The 27,705-nt window shown below is 35.9% G+C and overlaps 1 protein-coding gene across 3 annotated transcripts in view; it reads right to left on the reverse strand.

The window, feature by feature from the left end:
- The window catches only part of LOC131935717 (nuclear valosin-containing protein-like), an 88,734-nt gene that overhangs the window by 60,532 nt on the left and 497 nt on the right, over positions 1 to 27,705 (reverse strand). For all 3 annotated transcript variants that reach the window (XM_059292288.1, XM_059292289.1, XM_059292291.1), the window contains exons 2-7: positions 27,152 to 27,263; positions 9,806 to 9,873; positions 8,176 to 8,225; positions 7,339 to 7,399; positions 3,313 to 3,337; positions 1,486 to 1,566 (exon numbers count right to left, since the gene is read on the reverse strand). In XM_059292288.1, coding sequence (XP_059148271.1) covers positions 1,486 to 1,566; positions 3,313 to 3,337; positions 7,339 to 7,399; positions 8,176 to 8,225; positions 9,806 to 9,873; positions 27,152 to 27,205 — 339 coding nt within the window. In that variant the 5' untranslated portion in view covers positions 27,206 to 27,263. The remainder of the gene's footprint in view (positions 1 to 1,485; positions 1,567 to 3,312; positions 3,338 to 7,338; positions 7,400 to 8,175; positions 8,226 to 9,805; positions 9,874 to 27,151; positions 27,264 to 27,705) is intronic.

The raw sequence follows: 27,705 nt of genomic DNA on the forward strand, positions 1-27,705 counted from the left end.
GTCTAGACAAAATATAATGTGGTGGTCTAGACAAAATATAATGTGGTGGTCTAGACAAAATATAATGTAGTGGTCTAGACAAAATATAATGTGGTGGTCTAGACAAATATAATGTAGTGGTCTAGACAAAATATAATGTGGTGGTCTTGACAAAATATAATGTAGTGGTCTTGACAAAATATAATGTAGTGGTCTTAACAAAATATAATGTAGTGGTCTAGACAAAATATAATGTGGTGGTCTAGACAAAATATAATGTAGTGGTCTTGACAAAATATAATGTAGTGGTCTAGACAAAATATAATGTAGTGGTCTAGACAAAATATAATGTGGTGGTCTAGACAAAATATAATGTGGTGGTCTAGACAAAATATAATGTAGTGGTCTAGACAAAATATAATGTGGTGGTCTAGACAAAATATAATGTAGTGGTCTAGACAAAATATAATGTAGTGGTCTAGACAAAATATAATGTAGTGGTCTAGACAAAATATAATGTTGTGGTCTAGACCAGGGGTCTCCAAACTTTTCAGCCCGAGGGCCGCATTAACTAGAAAATATCAGTTCGGGGGCCAGAGTTCCTTCTAGGAATTTCCTCAAGTTGGCTACATTTTCAAATTGTTTTGAATTTTCTTGGCAAAGTTCCTCAGCCACCTCCAACAGAAATCTTTTCCGTGGACAAAAAGATCTCCGCGGGCCGGATGAGAGGACCTCGCGGGCCGGATGCGGCCCGCGGGCCGTAGTTTGGAGACCCCTGGTCTAGACAAAATATAATGTGGTGGTCTTGACAAAATATAATGTAGTGGTCTAGAGAAAATATAATGTAGTGGTCTTGACAAAATATAATGTAGTGGTCTAGACATAATATAATGTAGTGGTCTAGACAAAATATAATGTAGTGGTCTAGACAAAATATAATGTAGTGGTCTTGACAAGATATAATGTAGTGGTAATACTTGTAATAGAATGATGGGCAAAATCATTCTTTGTATGGTGGTGTCTGGAAAAGTGGAATCTGGAAAAGTGGAGTCTGTCTTGTTCAGTGGAGAAAAGTTGGCTGCTGTCAGGTAGGATACAACTTTGTGGAGGTCAGGTAGGATACAACTTTGTGGAGTCAGGTAGGATACAACTTTATGGAGTCAGGTAGGATACAACTTTGTGGAGTCAGGTAGGATACAACTTTGTGGAGTCAGGTAGGATACAACTTTGTGGAGTCAGGTAGGATACAACTTTGTGGAGTCAGGTAAGATACAACTTTGTGGAGTCAGGTAGGATACAACTTTGTGGAGTCAGGTAGGATACAACTTTGTGGAGTCAGGTAGGATACAACTTTGTGGAGTCAGGTAGGATACAACTTTGTGGAGTCAGGTAGGATACAACTTTATGGAGTCAGGTAGGATACAACTTTGTGGAGTCAGGTAGGATACAACTTTGTGGAGTCAGGTAGGATACAACTTTGCTGTCCTGTTACACAATCATACACACCTTTAAACCTGCGCTGTCCTCTGTTACACAATCATTTCTCCTGTACATTTGGGAAATCATGTTGTTCATGATGTTCTTGTCCTGATCAAGTAATTCAATCATAACAATATGATATCATCAATATCTACAATGTTTTCAAATTCAATCATAACAATATGATATCATCAATATCTACAATGTTTTCAAAACCCTAGGCTACAGGATGAGAAGCCTTTAGGATCCTAGGCTACAGGATGAGAAGCCTTTAGGACCCTAGGCTACAGGATGAGAAGCCTTTAGGACCCTAGGCTCCAACCTTTAGGACCCTAGGCTCCAGGAAGAGCAGCCTTTAGGACCCTAGGCTCCAACCTTTAGGGGACACACTAGAGCCAGGGGACTCACACTAGAGCCAGGGGACTCACACTAGAGCCAGGGGACTCACACTGTGCCAGGGTACTCACACTAGAGCCAGGGGACTCACACTAGAGCCAGGGGAATCACACTGTGCCAGGGTACTCACACTAGAGCCAGGGGACTCACACTAGAGCCAGGGGACTCACACTAGAGAAGGGGACTCACACTAGAGAAGGGGACTCACACTAGAGCCAGGGGACTCACACTGTGCCAGGGTACTCAGACTAGAGCCAGGGGACTCACACTAGAGCCAGGGGACTCAAACTAGAGCCAGGGGACTCACACTAGAGCCAGGGGACTCACACTAGAGCCAGGGGACTCACACTAGAGCCAGGGGACTCACACTAGAGCCAGGGGACTCACACTAGAGCCAGGGTACTCACACTAGAGCCAGGGGACTCACACTAGAGCCAGGGGACTCACACTAGAGCCAGGGGACTCACACTAGAGCCAGGGGACTCACACTAGAGCCAGGGGACTCACACTAGAGCCAGGGGACTCACACTAGAGCCAGGGGACTCACACTAGAGCCAGGGGACTCACACTAGAGCCAGGGGACTCACACTAGAGCCAGGGGACTCACACTAGAGCCAGGGGACTCACACTAGAGCCAGGGGACTCACACTAGAGCCAGGGGAATCACACTAGAGCCAGGGGACTCACACTGTGCCAGGGGACTCACACTAGAGCCAGGGGACTCACACTAGAGCCAGGGGACTCACACTGTGCCACTGGAACTGCTGGATCTGGTGAGCTCCCGCCCCTGTTAACTGGGTGGTCGCTGAGGGTTGTTCTAACTTACAATAACAGAGGGTCATTCAAGTTTATATAGCACGCTTGGGACTAACCCTTACAAACTAAGATCTATTTCCATTAAACAAGATCACAATTGTAAAACTACACATTGGTAACACATTGATGAAACCCTTACAAATGTTGTGTCTCCCTGGTGTGTAGGGTTAAATCACAGTGACAGGAAACACAAAACATACCCGTGTAAAGATATGTATAAACATATGTGTATATAATATATACATATACACACACATAGTTGAGAAGTTAGAGCTATCTTACGAGTAAACACAACACAAATAAGAAACTTACATCCAAAACTGACTAGACAAAGAAACTTACATCCAAAACTGACTAGACAAAGAAACTTACATCCAAAACTGACTAGACAAAGAAACTTACATCCAAAACTGACTAGACAAAGAAACTTACATCCAAAACTGACTAGACAAAGAAACTTACATCCAAAACTGACTAGACAAAGAAACTTACATCCAAAACTGACTAGACAAAGAAACTTACATCCAAAACTGACTAGACAAAGAAACTTACATCCAGAACTGACTAGACAAAGAAACTTACATCCAGAACTGACTAGACAAAGAAACTTACATCCAGAACTGACTAGACAAAAAAACTTACCACTCCAAGGCTTGAATCATCTTCACTATGAAAAACAAAATATAAAACAATAAAAAGTGACAAAATATTAATCAATAACAAATAAGGACAATATACTAATTAATATTAAATAGTGACAATACATAAATATAAATAAAATTGTGACAAAATGTAGACAAACTGTGACAACTAATACTAAGCAGAAAAATATTTTAAAATTCATAAAAACGTTTTAATAACAAGCTTTTATGTAATAATGCACTAAAAAGTAGAAAATAAATTATACACTACTATTTAAATAACTATAAAGAAAAGCGTGGGTCTCTTCCTAAATATTAGTAAAGTTATCCAATAGATACTAAAGTGACCCACGCTTTTCTTTATAGTAATTTAAATAGTAGTGTATAATTTATTTTCTACTTTTTAGTGCATTATTAAAACGTTTTTGTATAAAAAAAATTTTTTCAGTACTTTAAATGATTTATTTACAATAGTTACATGACTAAAAACCATTGTCAAGTTTATAGCTAAAGTTTCAGTAAAATATTTTGCGATGGCGTAGTCTAGTGGTAAAGAACTAGACTGCTGACCCGACTAAAAACCATTGCGCACCTATTGAACGTGATGACGCGCTTTTGATGTAGAGCCGCCCTCGCTCCACGCCCAACACGGTCGTGATGACGCATGTGGATAGAACTGCCTACTAATTCGGTCCAAATTTTAATTAATTCATAAAAAATTAATTAGGCATCCAATTAAGTCAAATTTAATGTCACAATGCATTGTCTTCATGTCTTGACGGAACCGTATCTGTCAGTTAGAAGTGTCCGAATTTTCACTCCTGCGTTTCGATCTAGACTGACGACAGACAGAGGAAGTGAGTTAAATAAAAGCTTGTAAAAACCTATCAAACAAGCAGATTATATACATCTGAAAATTTGTTTTACTATTGATTATAGTAAATCTGCATTTTAATAATATTGTCATCCACATAATTTTATATGGGGGATGGGGGGGGGATGGGGGGGGGAGGGGACGACACAAGACTGACTGACTTAGACAACTAAAAACTAAATAATTTGGGTAAATGTTTATTATAACTTTTATTTAGTTCACAATATTTGTTTTTTTTTGTTCCAGATATAAAGACAATGTTTATTATAACCTTTATTTAGTTCACAATATTTGTTTTTTTTTTGTTCCAGATACAAAGACAATGTAAAAAAAATATATTTTTAATTTAGCAATAGGTTAGTCATTAAACATTTTTTTTAAATTACTAAATTCAACAAAAAAAGGGGAGATAACAGGATTAAATACTACCAATTGCTCCAGAGTTAACAGTGGACTAAGAAGGAACTAAGAAAATTTCCGTTTAGGGATTGCAAGCTAATATTTTTAGACATAGCCTATGTGGTGTCATTACGAATGAATTACTTCAAGTAGAAAATAAAACAATTATAAAAACCTATATGATAAGCTTTTAAAGGCACTGAAAATAAGGAAATTAAACAAACTTTCTTTTATAAAAGCTTTGGCCTCTAAAATACGTAAGAGATGGCATGAACAACCGAAGCATTAAAAAGTTTAAAGCATTAAAAAGTTTGAAGCATTAAAAAGTTTGAAGCATTAACAAGTGTTTTTTTTACTGAACTTCCAGGTCTGCAAGTGGAGAAAAATATTTCTGCACAAACCCACTGACTCACCAAATGGAATGGAAATAACAAACTTGTAAAACTTCATCAAAAATGGGCAAAAATATAAATTGGCGGGAAAATCTGGAGAAATGAAATAGGGGAGGAAAATTGCAGCTGAAAGAGAAAATCCCAATCCTGTCCCATCCCTAGTTGAGTGATAGAATGTCTGTCCCATCCCTAGTTGAGTGATAGAATGTCTGTCCAATCCCTAGTTGAGTGATAGAATGTCTGTCCCATCCCTAGTTGAGTGATAGAATGTCTGTCCCATCCCTAGTTGAGTGATAGAATGTCTGTCCCATCCCTAGTTGAGTGATAGAATGAGAGTGTGTAAAGCCTAGTTTTAATAGTGCCAAGCTTATTACAATATTCTTTTAAGAATAGAAAACATCAAGTGAAAAGCTACGACATTTAGATCACTTTTTATTTTATTTATTTATTTTATTTTCATTTTAATCTTTATCTAATACTGTCAGACCTAGAGTAATCATCAAATTAAAAAGAAGTGTTTCTAGTTGATGGCCTATTTAATGGAGGCACAACAAAGAAATAAGCAATAGATCTCGTATTGGTAGGCCAAGCGTAATACTTGATTTGATAACAGTTTTAAAAAATAAAAAATTGCTGAAAAAGGTCATAGACAAATGAAGTAAAATGAAAAATTGCAGCTCAAACAGAAAAGTCTGATTTCCGCTAAAAATGGGAAAAGTTGCATCCCTGCTTCTTAAAATCTAAGCTGATGTGTTAAGATAATGCTGATGTTGTAGATATTTTTCACAAAGTAACCTAAGATCAAAGATTGCTCAGTTGTGTCTAAAGCCTGCCTGTTCTTCAGCTAAAATCTTTTCAACTTGTGGCTTTAGTCTGTTGAGAATTAACTTTAGCAGGACCTTATTAGACTGATGGTAGTTTTGGCAGAGTTGTAAGTTGCCTTTCTAGGGGATTATGATGATAAAAGGTTGGGCCACAGGTTGGGCCACAGGATGGGCCACAGGATGGGCCACAGGTTGGGCCACAGGTTGGGCCACAGGTTGGGCCACAGGATGGGCCACAGGTTGGGCCACAGGATGGGCCACAGGATGGGCCACAGGATGGGCCACAGGATGGGCCACAGGATGGGCCACAGGATGGGCCACAGGTTGGGCCACAGGATGGGCCACAGGATGGGCCACAGGATGGGCCACAGGATGGGCCACAGGATGGGCCACAGGTTGGGCCACAGGTTGGGCCACAGGTTGGGCCACAGGTTGGGCCACAGGTTGGGCCACAGGTTGGGCCACAGGTTGGGCCACAGGTTGGGCCACAGGATGGGCCACAGGATGGGCCACAGGATGGGCCACAGGTTGGGCCACAGGTTGGGCCACAGGTTGGGCCACAGGTTGGGCCACAGGTTGGGCCACAGGATGGGCCACAGGTTGGGCCACAGGTTGGGCCACAGGTTGGGCCACAGGATGGGCCACAGGATGGGCCACAGGTTGGGCCACAGGTTGGGCCACAGGATGGGCCACAGGATGGGCCACAGGTTGGGCCACAGGTTGGGCCACAGGTTGGGCCACAGGTTGGGCTCCTGTCTGCCAGATTTTGTTAGCCTGCCACCTCCTGCTATTTTTACTTCAGCTGGTACCAGGGTTTTTTCAGCATAAGCACAATACAGAATTATTCATAGTAAAACAACTCATTGTAATTTCAGGAAACAAAATGATTTGATAAATAAAATGGAATAAAAAAATCAAATCATCAATTGCATACAATTGCATACAATAGCATACAATAGCGTTAGACAAAATAAACTCATGCCAGAAAACAACAGGCAATAAACTTTCAGCAGAAAACAACAGGCAATAAACTTTGAGCAGAAAACAACAGGCAATAAACTTTCAGCAGAAAACAACAGGCAAAAACTTTGAGCAGAAAACAACAGGCAATAAACTTTCAGCAGAAAACAACAGGCAATAAACTTTGAGCAGAAATCAACAGGCAATAAACTTTCAGCAGAAAACAACAGGCAATAAACTTTGAGCAGAAAACAACAGGCAATAAACTTTCAGCAGAAAACAACAGGCAATAAACCTTGAGCAGAAAACAACAGGCAATAAACTTTGAGCAGAAAACAACAGGCAATAAACTTTCAGCAGAAAACAGCAGGCAATAAACTTTCAGCAGAAAACAACAGGCAATAAACTTTCAGCAGAAAACAACAGGCAATAAACTTTCAGCAGAAAACAGCAGGCAATAAACTTTCAGCAGAAAACAACAGGCAATAAACTTTCAGCAGAAAACAACAGGCAATAAACTTTGAGCAGAAAACAGCTACCCCTAGCTTAAGCTCTGAGAGCTGCATGTCACCAGTTACCTGTTGGAGTCTGCTGTGCTCATTCCTTCTTGGACTAATTCTTGACAAGCTTTGACAAATCCTGGAGATTAGAAAAACAAGAGTTGACACAAACATGCCTGGCTCAATAAACAAAAACACCCGGTGCGGCACTTAATGGTGTCACCCCCCAGAGGCGTAGCGACCCTTCCCGGGGACAAACATTCAAGTTTTCGATTTGTGCACCCACTCCCTCAAACTTTCGATTTGCACCCCCCTCAAGTTTTCGATTTGCACCCCCCCTCAAGTTTTTCTCTATATATTTTGCTATTTTTTGCCTTGGTGTCACCCCGCCCCCCCCCCTCGCTACGCCCCTGCCGGGCTCAATAAACAAAAATAACAAATGACCCTTTCTCAACTGGGCATACAACTGACCCTAACTCTAACCCATCTGGGCATACAACTGACCCTAACCCACCTGGGCATACAACTGACCCTAACCTTCAGTCAAAAGTTTTCAACCTTCAGTCAAAAGTTTTCAACCTTCAGTCAAAAGTTTTCAACCTTCAGTCAAATGTTTTCAACCTTCAGTCAAAAGTTTTCAACCTTCAGTCAAATGTTTTCAACCTTCAGTCAAAAGTTTTCAACCTTCAGTCAAAAGTTTTCAACCTTCAGTCAAAAGTTTTCAACCTTCAGTCAAAAGTTTTCAACCTTCAGTCAAACTAAGAAAAAGGAAATATCTTTAGGTAGAACAGTAAATACATTCTTATCAAATCTGTTTAACAGTCCCTATTCGTCTTCAATACAAAACATCAACAGTCAATATTACAATGCCCCATTTCATACAGTCATTTCAAACACACATGCACTTTTACCTACCTTTCTCTACACTCTTTAAAAACATATTCTTCTTTTTCCTTGCATAATCACTGAAAGAGACAAAAGATAGGGTTGACATACCTCGGAGCCAACAAGACACTTGCTTGAATGGGACAAATGCCCCAAATGCCACTTTCCTGAAAATTTTAGATTCATCTGTCCTATTTTTAGTAGATTTAATATTAAAAATTTAACTGTTAAATTCGATGCATAGTTGTTTAGACAAAAATAAATAAAGTTGACTACCGAAAATAACTTGTTTTGAATTTTCTCCGACATTTTTTATTTTTATACTGTACTTGTACAGAATATAATATACAATATATATTTAGTTGTTTTTTCTACTTTTCAGTAATTCATAATTTGTGAATTCGACAGTAACAATGCTGCCACTGAAAATATTTGCTTTAAAACACTAAACCCACTCTCCACCACCCCCCCCCACGTGAAAGCAGCCTCCTCTTAGTTACCTCCCCTAAGTTTAAATCGTTTCAAACTAAATTATCTGCCCCTAATAGCCGTCACCAAACCCGACGCTATGATTGTAAACAAAAACATTTAGCGTGAACCACAGCTCACCAGATCATGTGTGGGTGGGGAGGGGGTGGTAGTGATAGTGATAGAGAGGAAGAGAGGGGACTGCAAAGGCGCGCTTGCAGCTTGTTTTCTAAAGGCTCCCAGAAGAGAATTATATATATAGATTCTATTCAATACTGTTGGAAAGCCAGGTTTATTCCCAACATTAAGCAGTAGTTTTTATCTTAATTTTCAATTTCATTTAGACAAAAACAAATATTTTGTGGAACTGTTCACTTGATCATACAGAGTTATGCTCCTTATATTGGGCCGTAAAGGGTGGTGTTTTGGTGGAATGAATGGGTCATTAATGGTTAAGCATGTCTGCATGTTAATATAATATATTAATTAGTTTCATTTTATTTTTGTTAGGATGGTTATTTTTTTTTAATTTCTAATTTAAATTGATTAAAAACGTCTCTTTGGTAATATATAATGTTAACATTTTTTGGGCATACAGCCTTTGGGCAAGTGGCTTTCAGGCATTTGTCCCATTTGTGCAAGTATCCATTTGGGCAAGTATCCATTTGGGCAAGTGTCCATTTGGGCAATTGTCCATTTGTATACAAGATAGGGTCTACATACCTGTATACAAGATGATATACCTGTATACAAGATGACATACCTGTATACAAGTTGATATACCTGTATACAAGATGACATACCTGTATACAAGATGACATACCTGTATACAAGATGACATACCTGTATACAAGATGACATACCTGTATACAAGATGACATACCTGTATACAAGATGACATACCTGTATACAAGATGACATACCTGTATACAAGATGACATACCTGTATACAAGATGACATACCTGTATACAAGTTGACATACCTGTATACAAGTTGACATACCTGTATACAAGATGACATACCTGTATACAAGATGACATACCTGTATACAAGATGACATACCTGTATACAAGTTGACATACCTGTATACAAGTTGACATACCTGTATACAAGATGACATACCTGTATACAAGATGACATACCTGTATACAAGATGACATATCTGTATAGAGGAAATGTTGACAATCTTACCTGTACTGCTCTAGAAGTCTTTCTGCCACATCATGTGCTGTCATTGGGTGAGCCTCTGCCTTCAAGATCTGTGGATTCAAATATACACTAGTTGTACACACAATAATCTTTAAGATGTGGATTCAAATATACACTAGTTGTACACACAATAATCTTTAAGATCTGTGGATTCAAATATACACTAGTTGTACACACAATAATCTTTAAGATGTGGATTCAAATATACACTAGTTGTACACACAATAATCTTTAAGATGTGGATTCAAATATACACTAGTTGTACACACAATAATCTTTAAGATGTGGATTCAAATATACACTAGTTGTACACACAATAATCTTTAAGATCTGTGGATTCAAATATACACTAGTTGTACACACAATAATCTTTAAGATCTGTGGATTCAAATATACACTAGTTGTACACACAATAATCTTTAAGATCTGTGGATTCAAATATACACTAGTTGTACACACAATAATCTTTAAGATCTGTGGATTCAAATATACACTAGTTGTACACACAATAATCTTTAAGATCTGTGGATTCAAATATACACTAGTTGTACACACAATAATCTTTAAGATCTGTGGATTCAAATATACAATAGTTGTACACACAATAATCTTTAAGATCTGTGGATTCAAATATACACTAGTTGTACACACAATGATATTTAAGATGTGTGGATTCAAATATACACTAGTTGTACACACAATAATCTTTAAGATCTGTGGATTCAAATATACACTAGTTGTACACACAATAATCTTTAAGATCTGTGGATTCAAATATACACTAGTTGTACACACAATAATCTTTAAGATTTGTGGATTCAAATATACACTAGTTGTACACACAATAATCTTTAAGATCTGTGGATTCAAATATACACTAGTTGTACACACAATAATCTTTAAGATTTGTGGATTCAAATATACACTAGTTGTACACACAATAATCTTTAAGATCTGTAGATTCAAATATACACTAGTTGTACACACAATAATCTTTAAGATCTGTGGATTCAAATATACACTAGTTGTACACACAATAATCTTTAAGATCTGTGGATTCAAATATACACTAGTTGTACACACAATAATCTTTAAGATCTGTGGATTCAAATATACACTAGTTGTACACACAATAATCTTTAAGATCTGTGGATTCAAATATACACTAGTTGTACACACAATAATCTTTAAGATATGTGGATTCAAATATACACTAGTTGTACACACAATAATCTTTAAGATCTGTGGATTCAAATATACACTAGTTGTACACACAATGATATTTAAGATGTGTGGATTCAAATATACACTAGTTGTACACACAATTATCTTTAAGATCTGTGGATTCAAATATACACTAGTTGTACACACAATAATCTTTAAGATTTGTGGATTCAAATATACACTAGTTGTACACACAATAATCTTTAAGATCTGTGGATTCAAATATACACTAGTTGTACACACAATAATCTTTAAGATCTGTGGATTCAAATATACACTAGTTGTACACACAATAATCTTTAAGATCTGTGGATTCAAATATACACTAGTTGTACACACAATTATCTTTAAGATATGTGGATTCAAATATACACTAGTTGTACACACAATAATCTTTAAGATCTGTGGATTCAAATATACACTAGTTGTACACACAATAATCTTTAAGATATGTGGATTCAAATATACACTAGTTGTACACACAATAATCTTTAAGATCTGTGGATTCAAATATACACTAGTTGTACACACAATAATCTTTAAGATCTGTGGATTCAAATATACACTAGTTGTACACACAATTATCTTTAAGATATGTGGATTCAAATATACACTAGTTGTACACACAATTATCTTTAAGATCTGTGGATTCAAATATACACTAGTTGTACACACAATAATCTTTAAGATATGTGGATTCAAATATACACTAGTTGTACACACAATAATCTTTAAGATCTGTGGATTCAAATATACACTAGTTGTACACACAATAATCTTTAAGATCTGTGGATTCAAATATACACTAGTTGTACACACAATTATCTTTAAGATATGTGGATTCAAATATACACTAGTTGTACACACAATTATCTTTAAGATATGTGGATTCAAATATACACTAGTTGTACACACAATAATCTTTAAGATTTGTGGATTCAAATATACACTAGTTGTACACACAATAATCTTTAAGATTTGTGGATTCAAATATACACTAGTTGTACACACAATAATCTTTAAGATCTGTGGATTCAAATATACACTAGTTGTACACACAATAATCTTTAAGATTTGTGGATTCAAATATACACTAGTTGTACACACAATAATCTTTAAGATCTGTGGATTCAAATATACACTAGTTGTACACACAATAATCTTTAAGATCTGTGGATTCAAATATACACTAGTTGTACACTCAATTATCTTTAAGATCTGTGGATTCAAATATACACTAGTTGTACACACAATAATCTTTAAGATCTGTGGATTCAAATATACACTAGTTGTACACACAATAATCTTTAAGATCTGTGGATTCAAATATACACTAGTTGTACACACAATTATCTTTAAGATATGTGGATTCAAATATACACTAGTTGTACACACAATAATCTTTAAGATCTGTGGATTCAAATATACACTAGTTGTACACACAATAATCTTTAAGATTTGTGGATTCAAATATACACTAGTTGTACACACAATAATCTTTAAGATCTGTGGATTCAAATATACACTAGTTGTACACACAATAATCTTTAAGATCTGTGGATTCAAATATACACTAGTTGTACACACAATAATCTTTAAGATATGTGGATTCAAATATACACTAGTTGTACACACAATAATCTTTAAGATCTGTGGATTCAAATATACACTAGTTGTACACACAATAATCTTTAAGATGTGGATTCAAATATACACTAGTTGTACACACAATAATCTTTAAGATCTGTGGATTCAAATATACACTAGTTGTACACACAATTATCTTTAAGATATGTGGATTCAAATATACACTAGTTGTACACACAATTATCTTTAAGATATGTGGATTCAAATATACACTAGTTGTACACACAATAATCTTTAAGATTTGTGGATTCAAATATACACTAGTTGTACACACAATAATCTTTAAGATCTGTGGTTTCAAATATACACTAGTTGTACACACAATTATCTTTAAGATATGTGGATTCAAATATACACTAGTTGTACACACAATAATCTTTAAGATCTGTGGATTCAAATATACACTAGTTGTACACACAATAATCTTTAAGATCTGTGGATTCAAATATACAATAGTTGTACACACAATAATCTTTAAGATTTGTGGATTCAAATATACACTAGTTGTACACACAATAATCTTTAAGATCTGTGGATTCAAATATACACTAGTTGTACACACAATAATCTTTAAGATCTGTGGATTCAAATATACACTAGTTGTACACACAATTATCTTTAAGATCTGTGGATTCAAATATACACTAGTTGTACACACAATAATCTTTAAGATCTGTGGATTCAAATATACACTAGTTGTACACACAATAATCTTTAAGATCTGTGGATTCAAATATACACTAGTTGTACACACAATAATCTTTAAGATCTGTGGATTCAAATATACACTAGTTGTACACACAATAATCTTTAAGATATGTGGATTCAAATATACACTAGTTGTACACACAATAATCTTTAAGATATGTGGATTCAAATATACACTAGTTGTACACACAATAATCTTTAAGATTTGTGGATTCAAATATACACTAGTTGTACACACAATAATCTTTAAGATCTGTGGATTCAAATATACACTAGTTGTACACACAATAATCTTTAAGATCTGTGGATTCAAATATACACTAGTTGTACACACAATAATCTTTAAGATCTGTGGATTCAAATATACACTAGTTGTACACACAATTATCTTTAAGATCTGTGGATTCAAATATACACTAGTTGTACACACAATTATCTTTAAGATCTGTGGATTCAAATATACACTAGTTGTACACACAATAATCTTTAAGATATGTGGATTCAAATATACACTAGTTGTACACACAATAATCTTTAAGATCTGTGGATTCAAATATACACTAGTTGTACACACAATAATCTTTAAGATTTGTGGATTCAAATATACACTAGTTGTATACACAATAATCTTTAAGATTTGTGGATTCAAATATACACTAGTTGTACACACAATAATCTTTAAGATCTGTGGATTCAAATATACACTAGTTGTACACACAATAATCTTTAAGATTTGTGGATTCAAATATACACTAGTTGTACACACAATAATCTTTAAGATCTGTGGATTCAAATATACACTAGTTGTACACACAATAATCTTTAAGATCTGTGGATTCAAATATACACTAGTTGTACACACAATAATCTTTAAGATCTGTGGATTCAAATATACACTAGTTGTACACACAATAATCTTTAAGATCTGTGGATTCAAATATACACTAGTTGTACACACAATTATCTTTAAGATATGTGGATTCAAATATACACTAGTTGTACACACAATAATCTTTAAGATCTGTGGATTCAAATATACACTAGTTGTACACACAATAATCTTTAAGATTTGTGGATTCAAATATACACTAGTTGTACACACAATAATCTTTAAGATCTGTGGATTCAAATATACACTAGTTGTACACACAATAATCTTTAAGATCTGTGGATTCAAATATACACTAGTTGTACACACAATAATCTTTAAGATATGTGGATTCAAATATACACTAGTTGTACACACAATAATCTTTAAGATCTGTGGATTCAAATATACACTAGTTGTACACACAATAATCTTTAAGATGTGGATTCAAATATACACTAGTTGTACACACAATAATCTTTAAGATCTGTGGATTCAAATATACACTAGTTGTACACACAATTATCTTTAAGATATGTGGATTCAAATATACACTAGTTGTACACACAATTATCTTTAAGATATGTGGATTCAAATATACACTAGTTGTACACACAATAATCTTTAAGATTTGTGGATTCAAATATACACTAGTTGTACACACAATAATCTTTAAGATCTGTGGTTTCAAATATACACTAGTTGTACACACAATTATCTTTAAGATATGTGGATTCAAATATACACTAGTTGTACACACAATAATCTTTAAGATCTGTGGATTCAAATATACACTAGTTGTACACACAATAATCTTTAAGATTTGTGGATTCAAATATACACTAGTTGTACACACAATAATCTTTAAGATCTGTGGATTCAAATATACACTAGTTGTACACACAATAATCTTTAAGATCTGTGGATTCAAATATACACTAGTTGTACACACAATAATCTTTAAGATATGTAGATTCAAATATACACTAGTTGTACACACAATAATCTTTAAGATCTGTGGATTCAAATATACACTAGTTGTACACACAATAATCTTTAAGATGTGGATTCAAATATACACTAGTTGTACACACAATAATCTTTAAGATCTGTGGATTCAAATATACACTAGTTGTACACACAATTATCTTTAAGATATGTGGATTCAAATATACACTAGTTGTACACACAATTATCTTTAAGATATGTGGATTCAAATATACACTAGTTGTACACACAATAATCTTTAAGATTTGTGGATTCAAATATACACTAGTTGTACACACAATAATCTTTAAGATCTGTGGTTTCAAATATACACTAGTTGTACACACAATTATCTTTAAGATATGTGGATTCAAATATACACTAGTTGTACACACAATAATCTTTAAGATCTGTGGATTCAAATATACACTAGTTGTACACACAATAATCTTTAAGATCTGTGGATTCAAATATACAATAGTTGTACACACAATAATCTTTAAGATTTGTGGATTCAAATATACACTAGTTGTACACACAATAATCTTTAAGATCTGTGGATTCAAATATACACTAGTTGTACACACAATAATCTTTAAGATCTGTGGATTCAAATATACACTAGTTGTACACACAATTATCTTTAAGATCTGTGGATTCAAATATACACTAGTTGTACACACAATAATCTTTAAGATCTGTGGATTCAAATATACACTAGTTGTACACACAATAATCTTTAAGATCTGTGGATTCAAATATACACTAGTTGTACACACAATAATCTTTAAGATCTGTGGATTCAAATATACACTAGTTGTACACACAATAATCTTTAAGATCTGTGGATTCAAATATACACTAGTTGTACACACAATAATCTTTAAGATATGTGGATTCAAATATACACTAGTTGTACACACAATAATCTTTAAGATATGTGGATTCAAATATACACTAGTTGTACACACAATAATCTTTAAGATTTGTGGATTCAAATATACACTAGTTGTACACACAATAATCTTTAAGATCTGTGGATTCAAATATACACTAGTTGTACACACAATAATCTTTAAGATATGTGGATCTCCCCAGGAATATTCTAAACATCCTCCCAAAGTTTCATGTCGATCGTGTGAACGGTGTATATACTGTATATAGAGGAAAATCGCACCCTCCAGTGGCCCCGCCCTTGCGAAATTAAGAATTATTTTTTAACAGAACACTTCCCTAGAGTGTTCTAATCAACTCCCTAAAGTCTCATGGCTATCAGGTGAACTCTGTCAAACCAAAATCGACTTTTATTTTTATATATTGTATGAAGAGAAAAAACAAAACGCGCCCTGCCGGGGCGCCACCCCTGCATATTTGAAAATGTTTTTAGCACAGAAACCTCCCCAGGAATATTTTCAACATCTTCCCAAAGTTTCATGGCGATCGTGTGAACGGTGTCAAGGCAATTCACTTTTATTATTTTTATATACCGTATATAGAGAAAAATCGCACCCTCCCGTGGCACCGCCCTTGTGAAATTAAAAATGATTTTTTACAGAACCCTTCCCCAAAGTGTTCTAATAAACTCACCAAAGTTTGATGGCGATCGGTGTAAAACCAAAATCGACTTTTATTTATATATATATATATATCGTATATAGAGAAAAATCAAATCGCGCCTGGGGCGCCACCCTTGGGAATTTGAAACTTTTTTTTTTTCGCAGAAACCTCCCCAGCAATATTCTCAACAACTTCCCAAAGTTTCACGCCAATGTGATAAGAGGTGTGGTAATGCATAATAGACACACAGACAGACAGACACACATACATTACTTTATATATATATATATATATAGATAGACAGACAGACAGACAGACAGAAAGACAGACAGACAGACAGACAGACAGACAGACAGACAGAAAGACAGACAGACAGACAGACAGACAGACAGACAGACAGACAGACAGACAGACAGACAGACAGACAGACAGATATACTTCTATCAGTGTCCACCCCCACCTCAAAAGTCTGAAAGAAACACTGGTCACATTTGTAGATCATACAGACTACGGACAACGACGACACGAATGGTAGATTCTTCGCAGACACGAATGGTAGATTCTTCTGCGGGAGGGGGTGAGCTCTGCCCCCCTACCCAAAGAGATTCCTGAAGGAAACTCAGATCCCTTTTAAGATTAGACCAATAAACTAGGTCATAGGTTCCCAAACTGTGGGTCGCGACCCAGGACTTTCTGAGGGAGTGGCCAACTGGTAGTCTAAACCCTAGCAGTGAAAAAAAAACCATAAATATTTAGAAGAATATCTGAAATTTAGCTTTACTAACATCACTGGAAATAAAATAGAGAAGAAACAATGTGCATTGTGCAAGGTTGTTCTCAGTCACGAGTCTATGAAACCTTTAAAACTAAAATGTCATTTTGAGACAAAACATTCGGAACACATAAAAAAAGATTTCTTTCATCGACATGAAACTAGTTGCAAACTTCAGAGACTTAATCGAACTGGAAGTTTTCACCAAGGAAACACAACATTAGTGCAAGCATCAATGAAGTCGGATTAGAAATGGCCAAGAAAAAAAAACCTCTCACACTAAAGGAGAAAATCTCATCAAACTCTGCATGTTGAAGATGGTAAAATTAATTCTTGGGGATTCCAGTGCAGTAAAGATGCATCAAATAACTTTGTCTAATAATACTATTCAGCAGCATTAAGCAGACATGTTTGTAGATGTTAAAGAACACATTTAGAGAGAAATCAAGCTTTCACCATTGTTTATTTTCAAGTTGATGAATCAACAGACGTGAGTTTGTGTTACCAGTTGCTTGTCTTTGTGAAATATATTCAGTCAGATGATAGCAAATAAGAGTTGATGTTTTATGAAGATATCATGGAGAAAATAAATAAGTTTTTTTTTGAAACTGGATGAGTAAAATGAGAAAACTGCTGTGGGGTTTGTACTGATGGAGCCCATCTGTGTTTGGGTCCAAATTAGGATTTCAGAAAAAAGTAAACATTTAGCTCCCTAATCAAGGGAAATCCACTGCATGATTTACAATTATGCCCTCGCCAGCAAAATTCTTCCAACTCTATTGCTAATAAAAGTCGTAAATAATATTAAATCTGGAGCTCTAAACATCCGTCTGTTTAAAGAACTGTGCCAAGACATGAATAAAGATCACATTTCTGATTTTCTACACTACAGTACGCTGGCTGTCTAAAGGAAATGTTGTGAATCGTGTTTTTGAATAACATATTTTAATAAAATCTTAGAAGTGGAAAGGAAACAAGACCTTTTGATATACTTTAATGACAAAGAGTGGTTGGAGAGAGTATCATATCTAGCAGATTATTCAAACATCAACATAAGCTTTACCTAAAGCTTCAGGGAAAGTGAACGAATATTATCTCCTTTTCGTGATAATCTCGGGGCATTTTTATTTAAAGCTGCAAAATTAGCGTAGAAAAAAAAATGTTGGAGATATTGACATGTTTGAGAAACTCTGCAGTGTGGTAGATGAGTCTGATTGTGAGATAAATAAAAATTTGAAAGAGGATTCTGGCAGACATGTCTACCCCTGTCAGCAAAAAGTAGGAACAGTCATGCCTAAAAAGAGGAATTTGAAGCCAAAAAGAGGAACATAGGCGCGGACGCAACTTTACAAAGTCAAAAATAAAAATAATTAATTAAAAATTACTCTAATGACATTAGTAGGCTTCTAGTCCTATATAACTATTCTCTAGGATATATTTAAATACTGCTTTATGTCAGCTTACATTTTAAAAAATAAATTATCCAGTAACCCCCCCCCCCGAATAAAAATTATAGCTTTGACATAACATTATTGATTTGATTATTTATGTCTTGCTATGTTCTAGGCTATATGAATAACAAATGCTGAAGGCTTCATCATATGTAATACATAATATAAGTTATGAGCAAAGACCCTTGATCTACCTAGTAAAACTCCTAGTTACTTCTTACTAAGTTCTTCATAATATGTTACTGGTTAAGTTAAACTTACAAGATAGATCAGTATTCACTATTTCAGTATCTACTAGTAGATCTAGTTACAATTACAAAAAAATAATTAAATGTTGAGAATGACATAAGGTTGGCATTAACAAAAAATCAACCGCGAATGTTAAGGTTTGTTAAGTTCACTCATCGTATTAAAACAGTTATCAAGAATAATTCAATAAGCAATAAAACAGATAGTGTTAGTTACCTCACTAGTTAAAGACAGTTACAAATACTATGGACGTTATGACCCAAGGTCTTCATCAGCACACAACAGTGTGATTACAGATTAGACAAATAAAGACAAACAGTAAGACAATTTTGGACTTGACAGTGAAAACACGTCTTGTCTCTCTTAATGCCACCATATCCAAAAGAAAAGACGTGTGAAGAAGGACGCTTGGACACCGTATAGGGGTGGGGTTGGGGGTGTGGTGTACGGAGGAGGGGGGCTGGTTAGGTGAAAGATACGTTTATTCAAACCATCTGGTGACCGCGTGCCAAACTTACGTATAAGTCACGTTTCAGTGTTTAGGCGGTTTTATGGTGAGGCGCCCTCAACATCTCTCTTCTATTCGCCGCATATAAAAGATAGCATTTTAAATAATAACGCTGTTACCAAAACTGTAAACACATTAATATGATCTAAGAAACTCCCAAAAACAGAATCTAGCCTACGCATCTTCCTGGACATGACAATATCACTTAATGCTACCAATGTTGGAACGACGGTATTCTACAAACAACAGACTCACACTCATATCTGCTGTACTCTTCTTTCCCCCCCCCCCCCCCCGCCTGCAAAAATGTGATACCATTCTCACAATTATTAAGACTACGACGTATTTGTCAGGATGATGACGACTTTTGGAACAAGGCCCATGAGCTATCACAGTTCATCCGACTCCGGTCATACCTGGAGCATATACTCCAGTCAGCACTACACCGCATAAGGCCATACCCGGAGCATATACTCCAGTCAGCACTACACCGCATAAGGCCATACCCGGAGCATATACTCCAGTCAGCACTACACCGCATAAGGCCATACCCGGAGCATATACTCCAGTCAGCACTACACCGCATAAGGCCATACCCGGAGCATATACTCCAGTCAGCACTACACCGCATAAGGCCATACCCGGAGCATATACTCCAGTCAGCACCACACCGCATAAGGCCATACCCGGAGCATATACTCCAGTCAGCACTACACCGCATAAGGCCATACCCGGAGCATATACTCCAGTCAGCACTACACCGCATAAGGCCATACCCGGAGCATATACTCCAGTCAGCACTACACCGCATAAGGCCATACCCGGAGCATATACTCCAGTCAGCACTACACCGCATAAGGCCATACCCGGAGCATATACTCCAGTCAGCACTACACCGCATAAGGCCATACCCGGAGCATATACTCCAGTCAGCACTACACCGCATAAGGCCATACCCGGAGCATATACTCCAGTCAGCACTACACCGCATAAGGCCATACCCGGAGCATATACTCCAGTCAGCACTACACCGCATAAGGCCATACCCGGAGCATATACTCCAGTCAGCACTACACCGCATAAGGCCATACCCGGAGCATATACTCCAGTCAGCACTACACCGCATAAGGCCATACCTGGAGCATATACTCCAGTCAGCACTACACCGCATAAGGCCATACACGGAGCATATACTCCAGTCAGCACTACACCGCATAAGGCCATACCCGGAGCATATACTCCAGTCAGCACTACACCACATAAGGCCATACACGGAGCATATACTCCAGTCAGCACTACACCGCATAAGGCCATACACGGAGCATATACTCCAGTCAGCACTACACCACATAAGAACTTTGACCACCAGGCCTCCCTTCAACAATTTCAAAAACAAAAGTCAGAACTAAACTCATTTTACCCTACCACCCTCATTCGGTTTTAGTAGCTAGTTGCACACATTTTTTTAAAAATAATTAAAATGACAAAATAACGACGGGGTTGTATTAAGGGGATTAAATGTTGCAAAATGATACCAAATTTATGTTTATAGGATAAACGGTTCTCTAGATATGACGGTTTCGGTGTAAAAATTGCGGGACAACTAAGCCTATGGAAAATGAAAGCAAAAAGTGGTCACTTCGAGAGCGTAGAAAAAAGGCGAAAGGGAAATAACTCTGCGTAGGCGCACAATAATAAAATTTTCAAATAAGTTTTTTTTAATGCATTTTTTTAAAAATGAGTATCTCTAACAAGTTATTAATAAATTATTTAATTTAAAAGTGGTTTATTAAAAATCATTTTAAAAAAAAATATACCACTGGATAGATTCAATCATTTAACTCAAACGTCATAGTAATAGTAAAAATAAAAGAAACTGGCTGAGTAAAAAGAATAAACATTCCTAATTCCTAGGTAAACGGTATCATAGAGACAGCTCAGTACAGTGCAACATATATGAGTGTTTTTGACATACTGGAAGCATGTCAGTTAAGAGATAATCTTTGGGTGTCGTTAGATAACTGAACATAGCTGGCGCGAAACAAACAGCAACATTATCAAGAATCGAGCAATTCACACAGCTACTTAGACAGACGCTAGACATGCGGGTTTCTGTACAACTTTGGCCTCCAGTTTTAAATACGACATCTTGCCATCTGGTTTTGAACGTGATGGACAGCTTGGTCGTGGGATGACCTACAGTCACCAGGTCGGGTACCGATCTATCAGTTTAGTTAGCGGGCGTACTACATACTAGACCACAATGTCCAGTTGTGATAACATTTAACAAAATCTTGGGGATACCGGGTCTGGAAAAACGTCTTACAACAATGAGGATAAGCTATGGATGGGGGAGAGGGATGTGTGTAAAAAAAGAGTGACTTTATTTGTGGACGATGAAGGGCAGATTCAATTCCGTACCACGTTTAGAAAAGCAAAAGGTACCCAAGTACTACATAGCTAACTTATCAACCATACTTTACATACTTTCAACTTCATTTTAGTTGTAGTATTCGAAAAAATCAATCACACTAACTTAACAAAAGCAACTCAATTAGCACCCGACTCAAAGGTCTTTAACTCAGAAAGTCTCCCTCCCCCTCCTCATACAATCGTTATTTGAGCGTGAGTGGGTATCAAGCAAATAAATATAGGCCTTTGTTTACAAGGGTATGTTTTATTCTTTAGCAAGATAAACTAATGGGATTTGAAATAAATGAAGACTATCAGTGTACACATTTGAGCTTGTTACAATAGAATGAACAAACTTGTAAAAACTAAAATGTTGTGTTTTAACTAATAATTCTTAAATTAATAAGATTTGGATCCCGCACAGTCTACTTGGTGAATTTAACCACCATTCAATTAATAATTTCGACCTTTGGCTTATAAGTCGGACAGCGGGGGGTAAAAAATGCTATTCAATCGGCAATTTCTTCAACGTCTGAAATCATATTAAAATCAAACTTATACAGTTTAAAAGGTTATTCAATTACGAACAGAATGATGTATAACATGTTAACATAAACATAATAAAAGCATGCAAAAAATAGAGTTGAACATGCAGGGGGTAGGGAAAAGCCGATTTGTCCGATTTTCTCGGCAGCGGCATTGGCTTAGCTAAATTATAATGTTTAAGACAACTTAGATACATCTTTATTTTACATTTTAAATAGACCTAATGGCCTAATAATATAAAACAAATATAACGGAATACGAAAGCGGTGAAAGGTAGAATCGATATTGCTAATACTTAGGCCTACGGTATCTATTTTGTTAGTCGGGTTTTACAGCTTGTGAACGTCTGAAGAAGAAAGTAAAAACATTTGTTAAAATAACAGTAAAAATGTACCGACTCACACTAAATTCAAATTAAGTATGAATGTTTTCTTATTTTAATTGATCAAAATACCAACGGATATAGCGACAAAACATTAGCCATACCATTTTTCTCGATTTTTAGATTTAAGCCTCTACTATAATGCATTACGAAAAAGATGATTTTCGTAGCAAAAAAATTAAACTAAAAATCGTATAGTTTTACTCAAATCGAACCTAGTATCATTATTTTTAGTTTTAAATCATCATATGTATAAGATAATTTCAACTTTGTGTTGAGTTATCGAATACCTAATTCAATCATACAGGCCGCAACATATTAGCTCAATTCATACAATTTTTACTATTTTAAAAAGGTTAATTTATTATCTTTGAATCCTCTCATTTACTAGTTTAATTATTAAAATTCTTTAAGAAAAAAAATGTATAAAAATTGGTGATATAATTCATATAAAATGAAGGAACGTGAAAATGCGGTATCGATACCGCTAATAGGGTACCTAGTTTGTGAGACATATTGCACAGTCTGCTAAACGGATAAACCTAAAATAAGTATGCTTGTTAGAAAGCGGGTGAAAGCTTAATAAAAAATGAAGATAATCCTACTAAAAACAGAGTTAGTCTCAATGTTCTACTATTTTATGTAAATTTTTGAAAACTCACCTTTTAAACTCAATATGAGATTAACAAAAACAAGTAAAAAGTTGAAATAAAAATTATATGGCGGTAACGGCCAATAACCGCTGCTAATAAGGAGGGCATATATGATCGCGTTCTATCGATTTTTAAACAGTTAACATAGCAATGCGAACGACTAAATTTGAATTAGATTTTATAGTGCACGAAAGGTTTAGAGCCTGTGACGTCATATTTTATTTACTTGTGCAACTAACTAGGTTTTAGCTAAAAAAATATCATTATAGCCTAAAAAATTATTCTAATCTTAAGTCAGACCACCCATATATATGGGTGTGGGGAAATTGCGAGACGCGAAAAGCGAAATGGCGAGGCGGGAAAATGCGAGAAGGGCGCGAAAACGGTCGGTCACGTGACTTTTTTGTCTCGCATTTTACCACAAGCCGATACTTACGCTGGGTGGTGTTGAAATGCGAAGATTTCTGCGAAAAATTTACCGCACCCGATTTTCAGTGGTATTTGGTCCAGACTTCAAAGACGTTACTTTACATTGTTAAAACTTCCGATTTTTCCGTCGCTAGACAACCTGATGATTTGTCAACTCCCCCCATCTTTTGTGTCGACTTAGAATACCACCTTGTTCGAAACCGACGGAAATACCGCTGACGATAGATCAACTTCTGTCTTTTGTGTGGAACGCCGAGGCCGCCTGATTTACCGTCTTTGGAGATCGCCGTGCCCGGATTCGCTGCCGCCGCAAACATATTTTCTATTGTTGCATAGAAATTTTGTATTATAGCCGCCGCCTACGATTTTTTTCTAACTTTTTTTTTACCATATAAATCTAAGCACAAGGAAATGCCTACATCATTTGGATACAACAAAATAAAGTTACGTCACCGATATTATCAGTTGCTCGTGCTATATCGTAAGCTATGGGCCTACTTCAAATATTTTTAAAACCAAGTTGAACTTGTCTGAATTTTTTGGTTTTGGTGGTGGTGTTATTTGGGGTCTTCCATAAATGACGTCACACTCGTAGGGGGGGGGGGGGTCTGTAATTTTATGACGATGTGTGATGAGGGGGAGGAGGGGGGGGGGGTTAGATGTGAAGTCACACTATAAAAAAGCAATGTTAGAAAAAGAATTTTAGACATTTTTTCGCGTTTTAGAAAACTGTTTTAATACATTGTAATAGGAATTGATTAAAATACTCTATTTTGACCGAAATTAGACAAGATTTTGGGAAAATATCGATGTTTTAAAAAAACTCAACTGCTGGTGACAACAATGAGCAAGACATTGCCAAAATTACAGAAATGATAAAAAATACAAATTATAAAAAACGGAAAACAGATGTTGAGCGTGCGGATGATGATGATGAGAACATGGGTGCCAGTGTTGTTTGTGGGATGAACGAGGAGGTCAACTGTGATGAGAATGTGAAATGTTGTGAATGTGGATTGGAAGAAGTGAAGAAGTAGCAAAAGAAAAATGTATAAATGGGAGTCTAATGAACTGGGTTGGGTGTACTATGTGTGAAAGATGGTGTCACGAGGTGTGTTTGATTTTGTTTGTAATTAAAATTACTTAATAAAAAAATAAATTGCACTTTTTAGAATTGTTTATACTTTTACACTTTTTGCAAGTACAAAAATCCATAAATAGATGTTGCAAAATATCTCTCCTGCTGACAAGATTATACCAATTCACAATGACACAGCTTACGTTTGTATAAACATGAGCGGGCTAGATTTTTAAATTAATGCCGACTGAGACGGGATTTTCCTCTCGCTAACAAGAGCGGGCGATGACAGTAGCACAGCAACGATGTTAGGATTTTTAAATAGATAGATCTAGATATAGATCTATCTTCTTAGTATCTAGATAAAAAATAACAACATACAACACTCGTGTTAAAGGGTATGGCTAAATGCTTGTTTATTTTAAAACAAAAAAAAAATAATTTAAATAAATAAAGATGGAAAAAAAAAGGAAAAAACTTTTTTCACAAAAAGTGTCTCGCTATTTACCCTTAATTCCGCAGGTATGTCTCGCATTATCTTCTCGCAATTTCCCGCCTCGCCATTTCGCTTTTCGCGTCTCGCAATTTCCCCACACCCCATATATATAGGCCATTTATTTCAACAGAATCCTTTGGTGGTGTTTAGATGGGAACGCAATCTTAGAGAGGAGAGACCTTTTAGTCAGGAGACGCCTGCCACCTACTAGATCTAGATTCTAGAATCTATCACCACCAGGTTTTGCACCACTTCTTGTTCCTGCAACTGCTATTAGATCTAGAATCTAGATCTAGAGGAGCTTACACTTTTCGGACACACATAGCGAAAAAACGCAACGTAAAAATTCCATGCGGTCTCATTCAGTAACCGCTTAACATAGAAAACAAAAAAAAGTATCATATCTATCCGCAACCATTATACTTTAATAATGTGTGCGTCATTTTGTATTCATACGCATAGAACTTAAGCTATTCTTGTTATAGTGACTGGGGGGTCTTAACGTGTGTTCGAACACATGTAATACAGTTTTACATGTGTTCGGACACCTTTACCCGTCATCGGACATAGCACTTTTTGTTCATTTAGAATAATTTAAAGTCAATTTAATGAATAAAAACATATATTATATGCATGTATATTGTGTTATTGATTGTTTGTGAGGTAATTTTAATAGTATAAAACCTTTTTCCCACACTCCCAAAGTTCATCCCATTCAGCCATTGCGGCTCGCGCAGTACGCTGCTAAGCCAGCCAGGTCACATGATTCCCCCTCCTCTTTCGCATTCCACTGCCTTCTTGACCTTATTTTGACCCTTTCCCTTCAATAACCAGCCCCTTTTATGCTCTAAATTCTTATTTAGTAATATTTTTGTGTTGCTGTCCGCTCCCATGTAAGGCCAAATAAGTTAGCGAACACCCCTTTTTTATTGTTCAAGCACAAAAAAACCCATTAACCTTGACATTTACGATGTTCCATACATATATAGAAGCTATTTATAGTGTAACCTTTTAGCTAAGCATTGATTGGTTCAAGTTTTGCCCCTAAGTCCAACCCTAGGTCACTTCATCCGGCTGGTGTAAAAATAGAAATGTGCGTACCATGCAACGTTAAAAAATTTCTAAAAATAATTCTTGAGAAAGGAAACGGAAGTACTTGACACGGAAGTGTTCATAAATGAACAGTTTACGTGCAGGCGCCGTGGTTTCGCGTGAGACATGCTAATTAAAGTTTCTATGAGCAAAAAACCGACGAAGTGTTCGCTCCTACGTAATTTTTGGTGTGTGTCCGAAAAGTGTAAACTCCTCTAGATCTAGTTAGCAACAACAACAAAAATTTGGACTTAGCCCAACATACATACCTGTTTTATACGTGGTACTAGTCGGTCATCTAAAAAATATGCTGGTTTAGGCATGATAAAGTTTTAAATTGTAATTGTATATATTGTAGCCTTCAAAAAACTCCAACAAGATCTAGAATTTTAGATGATATAGAAGATCTAGCTAGATGAATCTAGATTTTGAATCTAGATTCTAGTCTAGAGATCTAGATTTTCGGTAATCTATCGTTTTGGGTACGTAAAATCGCCCGCGGCTATTAATGTACGAAAAAGTTACCTCATTGTCAAGGCTTTAGTAGAAGTATATTGTGATATATTTGTGTCAAATATTATAGATAAATGAATAATAAACCTAAATCAATGGCTAAATATATCAATATATGCCAGAAATTAACTGTAAACAGCAGTGTTTGCAAGCAAGATTTGCTATATAAACAGCAGCCATTTGTAAAATAGAGTGACTTCCGCCTGTCTCGCGCTATATCCGCTATAAAAAAAAACTTAAACAAGATGGCTGCTATAGTAAATGAGCATGGTTGCATCTGTTGGAAACATCGCTAGTCTTCATTTATTAC

The sequence above is a fragment of the Physella acuta genome, unplaced genomic scaffold (assembly GCF_028476545.2).
Source record: "Physella acuta isolate Inbredline_101_S28 unplaced genomic scaffold, ASM2847654v3 ptg000155l, whole genome shotgun sequence".
In the NCBI taxonomy this organism is placed as follows: domain Eukaryota; kingdom Metazoa; phylum Mollusca; class Gastropoda; family Physidae; genus Physella; species Physella acuta.